General features: G+C 46.3%; 1 protein-coding gene across 9 annotated transcripts in view; it reads left to right on the top strand.

Moving 5' to 3' along the window:
* The window catches only part of Plcd4 (phospholipase C delta 4), a 23322-nt gene continuing 11868 nt past the window's right edge, over nt 1-11454 (top strand). The window contains exons 1-6 of one of the 9 annotated variants that reach the window (XR_005879894.1): nt 1-1250; nt 5030-5124; nt 5259-5417; nt 6513-6741; nt 8085-8214; nt 9262-9493. Coding sequence is in view for 8 of the 9 variants with exons in the window: in XM_040753323.1 (XP_040609257.1) it covers nt 5103-5124; nt 5259-5417; nt 6513-6741; nt 8085-8214; nt 9262-9493 (772 nt within the window). In the remaining variant the exon portion in view is untranslated. Of the gene's footprint in view, nt 1251-3231; nt 3255-5029; nt 5125-5258; nt 5418-6512; nt 6742-8084; nt 8215-9261; nt 9494-11454 lie in introns of those variants that run through there. The other 8 variants (XM_040753323.1, XM_040753318.1, XM_040753322.1 and 5 more) reach the window with 8 other exon arrangements.

Below are 11454 nucleotides of genomic sequence, written 5' to 3'. Positions count from 1 at the left end.
TTTAGGGTTATGCTGTTTGTTTTTAGCAAAGTTGGAATTTATTAGGAGATGTGTTAACTCTGATTCTTAAGTACGAGACGGAAAGGTGCTCATGAAGAAAGATGCATGGGAGCATGGGTGTGAGCCTCCCTAAAAGGGTCCTCCGATCTGAATACACTGCTTCAATTTCACTCCTTGCTATGTGTGGCCAGGCATGGTGGCGCCTGCCTATATCCCAACAGTCAGGACAATGAAGCAGGGGGCTGTGAGTTCAGGACCAGCTGGGCTAAACAGCAAGACCCCAATCTCATAAGTAAATAAATAGCCTGGCATTGAATAAATGATTACAAAAAGAAAGAAGGGCACTGAGGGAGGGACCTGAGGGTGTAGCTCAGTAGGTAAAGAGCTTGCACGGTATACAAGAAGACCTGGGTTTCATCCTCGTTATCACTCAAACCGGACATAGTAGTACACACCTGAATCTCACACTTTTGGTGGGGGGGCAGGAGGATCTGGAGTCCAATGCCATCCCCAGCTACGTATCAAGTTCAAGGTTAGTCTGGGCTATAAGAGACCCTGTCTTAATGCCCCCAAACAAAACACAATAACTACCCATCATATATAAGAGCATAGATACTGTCTCTTCAGACTGATTGCTTCCCCCTCCCTGTCTTGCTCTGTTCCTGCATTTTTACACAATTAGATTGATTGCCCTGCAAGGCAGGATGCAGAAACAGGAGCAAGCTGGTGGAAAGCAGCCAGATGGAATGAGGGCAAAACCAGTGGTATTCCACACAGACACTGACCAGAATGAGAAGCAGTGATTCACAAAGCAGCAGCAGGCAGGCCTTGGGTTTCACTTTGAGAGCAATTGCGGGATTGGGGTCAGTAAGGAGTACGGGTAAGGAGGCATCAAGATAAAAGGCAGACAGGCTCCTTCTCCCTGGAGATATGTTGCCTGTCAACCTCAATCCATTCCCTTAATCCTTTTCTACCACCCCACCCCCACAACTCCTCACGTTGACCAGTGTCCTGGGCCTTTAAGAGTTAGACAGGCTGGACTGAGGAAAGCGTTCACACCTCTCCCCACCCTACTCCTTCTCCCTGGCTGTAACTCTGCCAGTTACAGCAGCAAACTGCAGTCGAGGACGGGTGGAAGCAGTCAAGTGCAAAGGAAAAAAGGAGCCTGGCTGAGTCGTCTCATTCTCGGGGAAGAGCATTGCAGAGTTCCGGAGGTGTTGCTCGCACACTGGATTACTATCTTACCCAAGGTAAGGGCCCTGGAGCTCTAACCAACCTCTACCCAAGCCTGCCTGAGTCCTAACTCAGCCCTACATATAGATGCTACCCATCCTGACTAGGTCAAACCAGGCTCCCTTTTCCACCCTGAGGCTCCAAAGGGTTCCCTCCCTCCTCCTGGTTCTCTTCAGTTTGTCCCTTGACTCAAACAGTTTTGTGTGTTTGTTTTGGTTTTTCAAGACAGGGTTTCCCTGGGTAGCCCTGGCTGTCCTAGAACTCATTCTGTAGACCAGGCATGCCTCAAATTTAGAGATCCGCCTGCCTCTGTCTCCTGGGTGCTGGGATTAAAGGCATGTGCTGCCATCACCGCCAAACTTAAGCAGTTTTCTTTTTGACTGTGTCAATCACCCTTTTCTAGAGAAAACTTTTAGCTGTCCAGAGCCATGAGTGCTGACCCTAGCCACATCTCATGGGTGACACCACCCCAACAGAAGAGGCATAATTAGAGTAGATACTCATCAATGAAGATGCATTAATAGACTGTTGAGGATTAACAAATGTGGGTTGTCCAAAACTCATGAGATACCAGAACTCCAGGTAGTAGGGCGATAATTTTAAGACATCCCTGGAAAGAATCAGGGTTTGTGTTCTGTGCTTTGTTCCTCGCCTGCTTAATGAGCCAGGGCAAGTTCTTGATACACCAGCATGCTGTATGCTATGGGACTTTAGACCGCAGACAGCTTCTTGATCTGTAATAGAGGAATTTAGGGCTCCCAGACTTGCCTTGGTACCAGGAGTACTTGTTAGGATGCCCACTAAATATTCTCATGCCTCATCCTTGGACATTTTGATCTGGCAAATTCTAAGACACTCCTCTGGAGATACTGATCTAGGCTCAAGTCTATGTGCTGTAAGAGAGCCTTCAAGTTCTAACATTCCAAGGGCTATGACCTATGACCAGAGCTATCCTATCCACTTTATATGAAACAGGTTGGCCATAACCTCTTTCAGAAGCAAGGAAATAGACAAAATAGTTCTCTTCCTTCCTGCCCCTCAGAAACAAATTTGAGATACTCCATATCCTATTGTAATGCCATTGGCACATATGTTGACACTTCCTAAGTCCATCTGTAGATGATATAAAGTCACCTGGAGGTAGAGGACCAATGCTTGCTCTGTAATACTGGGCCACTAGTGCTAGGAAAGTTGGTGTCTATATTGCAGAGGTTATTATCTGTACCCTCAAAGATTCCAAATAGATGTATATGTGCTAATCTCTCTCTGTGTGTGAACCCAGACTGCCCTCAAACTTTCTGTGTAGCCAAGGATGCCCTTGAACACCTGATCCTTCGCTTCTATCTCCCAAGTGCTAAGATTGCCATCGTGCCTAGCTGACCCGGTCTCTCTTACTGGAGAGTTAATCTTCTGTGTCCTTGCTGGTGCCCCTCTCCCAAACCCTTTGTTCTCACCCCACTGCACCTGCATCCGTTGTAACCATCCTTCCTTTCAGACACCATCAGAAACACCAAGCCCTAGAACATTTAGGTTCTAACACATTCTTTGGGCACTTTGTTTAGTCAGTCTCCTAGGATACAGGGAAAAGTGAGGCTGAGAGGAGGGGCATGTTACTGAGTATCCAAAGCAAAGTGTCCTCTCTCCTGGACTATAGACTCAAAATCCATGAAGAGGTTGAGAATCAGAGCTATTGGGAATTAGTGGATATAAAGGAGGGGAATGGCAGGAAAAGGTGATGGAGAAAAAGGATGAGAAGGATAAGAAGAGAACACAAAAAGCATGACTTAAGTCAACAGAGAGGATTGTGAGAGGGAAAAGAGTGAGCTAGGAAGAGAGGAAAAGAAAGAGGTCAGACATGGAATGGGAAAGTCAAGAAAACGGGAAGAAAAGAAACTTGTTTGGTGGGATATAGGGACCCGGAAGATCATGGAGTGCAGAGAGAGATCACCAGTGACCCTCACTGATTCCTGGCCTTCCTTCAACCTGCCTTCTGGAGGAGGCCCTTTCTAAGGGAAGAGTTGGTGAGCTCTGTACTGGTGGTAGATAGACATGCACTCTACTGCAGTTCTGTCACTAAATGACTGTGGCAGGACAGCCAGGCTTCCTGGTCTTCAGTCTCCTCCATGAAGCTCAGTTCACATATGCTGTGGCTTCCTAAGGTGCTGCTGGCATTCTTTTGACCATAGATCACATGTCTACAAGTTAATACCATCGCTCTGGAATGGGGACAGGTTAGATGAGGAAAAAATGGCGAAGTGGTTTTCCAAGGCTGTTTTGGGAAACTGTTCTGGCTCCTGGGCTCTGTTCTCAGGCTTCCCATGTTCCAGGACATGTAAGGCTCCTGGACACAGGAACAGAGAAGGTAACCTGTCTTCTTCCAAGCCCAAGACCCACTACAGAGTCCTATGCCCACAAGGTGGAAGCTGAAATTTAGAGGGGATTGAAGGCGAGATTTTGGCAAAGGAGATAGGCATCACCCTCTCCCCACTATGGCCTGAGCACCTATGGAATTCAAGAGTGACACATTGCTTTCTCCTCCAGTCTTCATAGAGAAGTTTTAACCTGTGTGAAGATTCCACACGGTGCAGCCACACCTAGAAAATGAGATGCTTCCTGCCTCTGAAGGAGCATTTATCGTCCTTTCTTCCACCCAGAGGGCTCTTCTAGTCTCAGTCAGGAGCACATATTCAGCCTCAGCCAGGAAAACTTTCTTCCTAAAACTGCCACACCTGTTTCTCTCCCAAAAGACTGTTCCTCACCTTTTTTAAAAAGATTTTATTTGTTATTATGAATACAGTGTTCTGCCTGCATGCTAGTCAGAAGAAGACACCCAATCTCATTACAGATGGTTGTGAGCCACCATGTGGTTGCTGGGAATTGAACTCAGGACCTCTGGAAAAACAGCCAGTGCTTTTAACCTCTGAGCCATCTCTTCAGCCCTGTTCCTCACCTTTTGCCCTTCACTCCTCTACCCCTTTAGAGAACCTTCTCCGGGTCTTTAAGTCAGGGAAGTTGTATTTTCAGTGACTCTTACACTCTCGTTAGACTTCCTGCCTGGAGTGGTGGTGCACAATCCCAGCACTTGGAAGGCAGAAGCAGATCTGTGTGAGCTCAAGGCCAGCCTGGTCTACAGTGAGTTCCAAGACAGCCAGGGTTACACAGAAAAACCTGTGTTGAAAAACAAAAACAATAACAAAAATGTTGAACATGATGCTGGGCATCACATCTGTGATCCCAGCACTCTGTAGTTGGGAACAAGAGGATCAGGAGTTCAAGGCCAGTCTTTGGCTACATGAGACTGCTCAAAGAAAGAAAGAAAAAAGATTCTGCTCTAGCTCTTAAGGAATTTGACACAATGTACATGAGAGTATAGACAGGGTTCTAGGAAGGAAAAAGCTGGAATAATCCTGCCTGGAGGAGACACAGGTAGGGTGGACAGACTCTAGGTTCTGATAACTGTTGGCTGTAAGACCCTAATAATGAGGACATGGGGAATGAGCAAGGTGTGGAGCGATGTTACCTACTGAGTGTAGGTAGCAAGACAGTGTTTGGAACATGCTCTGTTTTAGCCCTCCCTGGGGATAGCTATGGGAACTAGCTAACAAAGATAGATCTATGTATCTTATTTTAAATTCTTATCTATGTATGAATTGAGACAGGTTTCTTAGCCTAGCTAAGCCTCAGAATCAGCAAGTAGCTGATTCAGAAGTGCAAATAGCTACAGACTAAATGAAGTACCTGATACAAGCCACTAAAAAAACCCTGGGTTTCCTTCTCTTATTCTCTTAATCTCTAGGACTCACCCAAAGCCCGTTGCTCCTCCTTGTTCCTTTCATTGACTCTGGCACCAGCTGGTAGAGCAGTGGGTGATGGCATCTCAGATTCAAGACCGTGAGTACCCCTGCAGGGGAAGAGGTCTTGGGGAAAAGTCTGGGGAATGAAGGAGACTAGACCCTGGTTGCAGAGCTCCTCTGGGCCCTCCAGCCTTCCCACTGGCTAAATAAGCCCCGCTTTTCCTGGCTCAGGACTGACCACTGATCAGGACCTGCTGCTGATGCAAGAAGGCACGATGATGCGCAAGGTGAGGACCAAAACCTGGAAGAAGCCAAGATACTTCAAACTTCAGAGTGACGGCATGACAGTCTGGCATGCACGGCAAGCCGAAGGCATAGCCAAGCCCACTTGTGAGTGACCTTAATAGCTGTGGGTGGGTATATATGGGTGAGCAGGTCTCTGAGGAATCCAGAAGTTTGAGGGCAGGGGAAGGACCAGGATCCTGTGATAGTGGTCTCTTGTGCAGGGCCACTTGTGTGACTCTCTACAAGATGACAAACCAGCCTTTGCCTTTGTAAGACTGTCATGAGGATTCAATTAGTTATTACATATGGCAGGCTTAGAAGAGCCCTGACACATGATGAGTCTCTACAAATAATAGGTTATTTATTATGGTGATTATGACTGTGAGCACAATGTCTGGATTAAAACCCTGACTCTACCACTTTCTGGGCAAGCAGCTTTGGACAAATTACTTAATTGAACTAAAGTTTCTCATCAACAAAATGGAGGTTAACCAGCATCTACCTGTAAATTATAGAGACTCAATAAGCTAATGTGTGAAACATCTACCATGAGATCTGAAACCTGAACAAATTTCATAAATGTAGCCATTACAATATTTCAGAGCATAAAATGCATCTCAACAGTGTGCATCCTGTGGCCAGCTCTTTGTTATCTTTAAATACTTGATTACAGAATAAACAGAGTCTGCTTTAAAGACATACTCAATACTCATGAACCACACCACCCTGAGCTGAGGTAGGGAATGGGAATTTCTCTTGCTCTCTTCTAACCTGAAACATACACATACACTATACTCTTTTGGTGTTACCAGTCTACAGATGTATTGGCATCCTCACTAGTTCTCCTGTGGGAACCATCGTGACCTGCCATGAATAGGGACCATCCACTATTTCAGACGTGGACACTGAGGGGTTAAGTTTGGGTCTTCTCACTGCCAGCTGGTGGCTGGAAGTCAGGTCTTGCCGTGTCTAGCTGAAGCTCCTTGCCATGCTGCTTAAGAAGACGCTGACTCATGTGGACTTCTGAGTCACTGGGTCTCCATCACCCTGTCCAAGTGTCCTTTGGGATCCAGCCTGCAGGAGCTCAGGTTCCTCCTCCCTGTGTCTTCATAGAAAAAGGAGTTCTGGGCACCATTCCTTATCCCCAGCTATCTGCCAGACTCCTTTCCTCAGTGCTCTCACATGTTTCTTCTCTGACAGTTTCCATCTCTGATGTGGAGACAATACGTAAGGGCCACGATTCTGAGTTGCTGCGCTGTCTGACGGAAGAGTTCCCCCTGGAGCAAGGCTTCACCATCGTCTTTCATGGCCGCCGCCCTAACCTGGACCTGGTGGCCAACAGTGTTGAAGAGGCCCAGATTTGGATGCGAGGACTCCAGCTGTTGGTGGATCTTGTCACCAGCTTGAACTACCAAGAGCAACTGGACCAGTATCGACCAGATGGAGTTAGGGTGTGGACAGGGGTTAGTGAAGGGACCAGATGCTTCAGAACCAGGGAAGATGAGAAGAGGTGCAGAAATAGAGAAGTCAAAGGATCCAGGTGGTGTGGAGAGAGATGGAGGCCAGTATAGAACTGATGGTTCTGAAGGAGAAAAGGGTGGTGGCCAGTCTGAGACTGGGAACCCGAGTCCAGGGGAGGAGGAAGAAGAGCAAGCAAGAGGCTGCTCCTGTGAACTAAACAGACACCCCAGTGACATTCACGACCCAGTGTGCAGTGGTGTAGACTCACTTAAAGATTCCTAGGTTGAAGTCAGTGAGATGATTCAGACAGTGAGGGTGCTTGCGACCAAGCCTGACAGCCTGAATTCAGTCCTTGGAGCTGATGGCGTGAGAGGACTGACTCCCAGTTCTTGTGACACCCCAACACACAGTGGCTTACAGACTCTCCAGCAAATGTAAAAGGAGTTCCTAGATTGTACATTACTTCATGCACGTATACATTCATTCAGCACCAATTAGCCAGACTATTCACCATTATGTCTAGTTTTAGGGACGTGAAGATTAATGAGACCACATATATTACTTTACTTAGTGGAGAGAATCAATTTGTGTAAATAATTTAAGTACCGAATTAGAGGACTGCTTGATTCTACCTGAGAGTGTTCTGAGAAAGTGCCAGGAAGAAGCAGCATGTGAGTTGGCCCCTTAAAATTTGGACTGGAGATGTAGCTCTGCTGGTGGAGTGCTTGCCTAGCATGCAAGCGGCACGGGGATCGATCTCAGCACAGCATACACTGGGCGTGGCAACTTGGGCCGGTAACTCCAGTACCCAGGAGGCAGAAGCATGAGAATCAAAAGGTCAACGTCAGCCTTGGCTACATGGAAAGTTTGAGGCTAGTCTTAGCTACATGTGGCCCTATCAAAGAAAGAAAGAAAAAATAGTATAATTGAAACCTGAAGAAAGAGATGGGAAAGGCACTTCTGTCTGAGGGGATAACATGAATGAAGGTTCAGGGAGAGGAGACTGAAGGAAGCTGGTCAGGGATGGTGTTCAGAGGAGTTGCTGAGACAGACACATTGAGAAGGCTGGGCAGGACTGGGCTGGGCCAGATCACAAGGGTCAGGGGCATCTTAACTTCTTGTCAGAATTTAGGTTTCTCTCCGTCGACAATGGGGGGGGGTGTCCCTGCAGGCACACAATGGCAAGATAGATTTATGTTCAAGAGAGGTTTCTCTAGAAGCTATGTAGAGAATGGATTGGCTTGGGAGAGACACTAGGAGAGGTGTCAGTCAATGAGCACACACAGCACTTTTGCCTTGACTCAGAGCTGGATGGGTGAGTGAGTGGTTCCACCGAGGAGACAGAAACCAGGATGGCAGGATGAGTTTCGAAGAAGCTCAACGGTTGCTGCATCTGATGAACGTGGAAATGGATCAAGAATATGCCCTCAATCTTTTTCAGGTATGTTTGCTGGGGAGGGTTTGCAGGAGTCAGTCAGATCATGTTTTCACTTGGACAGAAGACCCCTGGCCCTACTCAACAGCATTCATTTGTTGAATCGTTACTGTGTTCTCCATTACTATAATAAGCTCAGTGGGATTGGTGTGGGGAATGATTCTGTCTCCTCTGTCTTGTTGAGAGGATAAGTCATAATCCCTATAAAAAGAAAGTAACAGCATGTTATTATATTGGAGTTGAGTGGTGGCACACGCCTTTAGTCCCAGCACTTGGAAGGCAGAGGCACGTGGATCTCTGAGTTTGAGGCCAGCCTGGTCTACATAGTGAGTTCCAGGACAGCCGGGACTACATAGAGAGATCCTGTCTCAAAACAAAACAAGAAGCCCAGTATGTTACTATGTTGGACCTTCCTGTTCAGAGCCACAGTTTCACAGGCACCCTCTACGAAATTCCATCTGCAATGTGACTAAGGGTGACAGATTCTGACTAGTTGTTGCTGTTTGCCTATTTTGAACCGGCATCAAATGTAGCCCAAACTGACCTCAAAATCACTTTGTAGCTGAAGATGACCTTGAACTCCTGATCCTAAGTTGGGATTTAAGGCATGTACCATTGCTCCCAGTTCTCTTCTAACCATTTAAAAACATTTGTGAGATATAATTTTTCTGGTTAAAACTTCTTCTTCCAGAAGATGATAAGGCTAAAACTTTGCCTTTTATTTCCTGGAGTGACCTCTATGAAATCTCAGGAGTTCTGTGAGAGTTTTATAAACACATGCTGAGAGGCCCTTAAGCCTGTTAGTAAAGTACTTGTTTGCCATGTAAGAATAAGACCCAAATTCTACCCTGGAATCTGTGTGGAAAAAAAACAGGCATGATGTGTGTATCGGGTTATCCCCAGTGATAGGGGGGAAGGGAGAGAGGGAGGGAAGGAGGGAGAGAGACATAGACAGAGAGATTCCTGAAGCTTGCTGGCCATACAACCCTACAGGACAAAAGAGCACACCATTTCCCAGTGTTCATCCATTCCCTGCTAAATCCTTTCTTGCAGGAAGCAAATGTGTCCCAGTCTGATACTCTAGAAGGAGAAGAATTTGTACAGTTCTATAAGGCACTGACTAAGCGTACTGAGGTTGAGCAACTATTCGAGAACTTTTCATCAGATGGACAGAAGCTGACCCTGCTGGAATTTGTGGATTTCCTTAGAGAGGAGCAGAAAGAAAAAGACCATGCCCCCGACCTTGCTCTGGAATTCATTGACCTCTATGAGCCTTCAGAGAGTGGTAAGGACAACTGGGTGTACAGATGCTAGACATAGGGAATGAAGAGGGGGCTAAAAAAGAAAGACCCAGAGACAGTCTTCTAACATAGGGGAGACTGAGTCCACCCTTGTCCCGGCCTCCTTTCCAATCATCTCCGCAAACCACGTAACCTGAAGGAGGGCAGCCGTTCCCGTCAGGTAAGAGTCTGAGGTCCCCTTTCCTTCCCTCTGCTCCCACCCCACATCCCTTACCTTGGGGGAATTCTTCACTGTACCAACCTTGTCCTCAGTGAAGGAAGAAAACACTTGCTCTGACTCTGGCCTCCTCCCATGCAATGATTCTTTATGTCGGCTCCCTAACCATTCCTGGAAGCTCTCTAAGGTCATCTTGGGTCCTCAAGCCCTTGAATCAGGAATCTGGTCAGCCTAGGCTGGGGGCCATACACATTTGACAAGTACAGCTAAAGTATGACTTGTTTATCATTAAACTTTCCTCTACTTTGCTCCTTAGTGAACTCACTTCTACCCCTCCATTCTCTTCAGAGTGTGAGGCATTTATATCAATAGTAAATTGTTTACAAAGCACTTTCACAATCTTCACTTAATTTAATCCTCACTGCAACTTTATAAAATGGAAAATAATCAAGCCACTGGGATTTCACTGAGTATCCCACAATGTGTTAACATTGCTACAGTCTTTTCTTGGCTTAGCCTTCCCGATAAAATAGGCTCTATTAGGTTAGTTTTAGGAATAGGAAAACAGAGATTTTTCAAATCTTCAAAAACTCAAATGGGGATCTGGAGAGGTGGTTCCATAGGTAAGATTGCTTGCTGTGCAGGCAAGATGACCTGAGTTCAGATCCTAGCACCCATGTGAAAGGCCAGGACTGGTTTCAGGTGTACCTGAAACCTCAGAGATATGGGTGGACAGCAGAGATGGGAGTCGCCAGGGCTTTCTAGCTGTCAGCCTAGTTTCAGGTTCAGTGAGAGATCCTATCTCAATGGTAGGGGGGACACTGGACAATCTCTCTGGCCTCTACATACCCACTTGTACACATATGTGCCTACACCACACTCACACACATATGCAAACACGATAAAATAAAAATAAAAGGGAGGTTAAACAACTGTCTGGAAGCCAGCAACTGATGAGACTGGAACTGCAATCCAAACCAGGTCATCCCCAAGCAATGTATCCCATGAAAAATGATAGAGTAAAATGATTGGGATGGACAAGCAGTCCAGGGTTCCTGGGCCTCAACATTCACTCCCATCCACTCACTCACTCACTCACTCACTCACTCACCACTTTAGTGAATTCTTTTTGTTTGTCTGTTTTTCCAGACAGGGTTTCTCTATGTAGCCCTGGTTGTCCTGGACTTGCTCTTGTAGACCAGGCTGACCTTGAATCGGAAATCTACCTGCCTCTGCCTCATTGAGTGCTGGGATTAAAGGCATGCTCCACCACCAATTGGTGAGGAATTCTTATTGAGTATAATGTGTCAGGACCTAGATCAAGCACCATAGAGACAATGATGCCTAGACCAGACAGGAATACTGCCCTGCTGGAACTCAGAGTCAAACAGTGGGTCAGAGCAGTTCGAACATCAGTGATTTCTGATTTATGGATGTACTCTAAAGTGAAATTCTTTGCCCCCCTCCCCAATAACTCTAAACAAAATCTTTTCTTAAATTTGAAATAGGATCTCAAGCTGGGTGTGGTGGCACATGCCTTTAGTCTCAGCGCTTGAGAGACAGAGGCAGGGGGATCTCTGAGTTCAAAACCAACTTGATCTACAGAGTACACAGTACAACCCTGTCTTGAAAAACAAAACAACAAAACAAAAGAAACAAAAACAATTGTGTACAACCATGCTAGCCAGGGAATAAAGCTGAAGAAGTCTGAAGAATAGGATCTTGTGTCCCAGAGCAGGATCAGTTACATCAACTACATCAGTCATGACTTGAGCGTGTCCCCTAAGA

Source organism: Mesocricetus auratus, unplaced genomic scaffold (genome assembly GCF_017639785.1).
Source record: "Mesocricetus auratus isolate SY011 unplaced genomic scaffold, BCM_Maur_2.0 Super-Scaffold_100010, whole genome shotgun sequence".
Lineage (NCBI taxonomy): Eukaryota > Metazoa > Chordata > Mammalia > Rodentia > Cricetidae > Mesocricetus > Mesocricetus auratus.
Note: the sequence above shows the minus strand (reverse complement) of the source record. Positions and strands in the feature narration are given on the sequence as shown.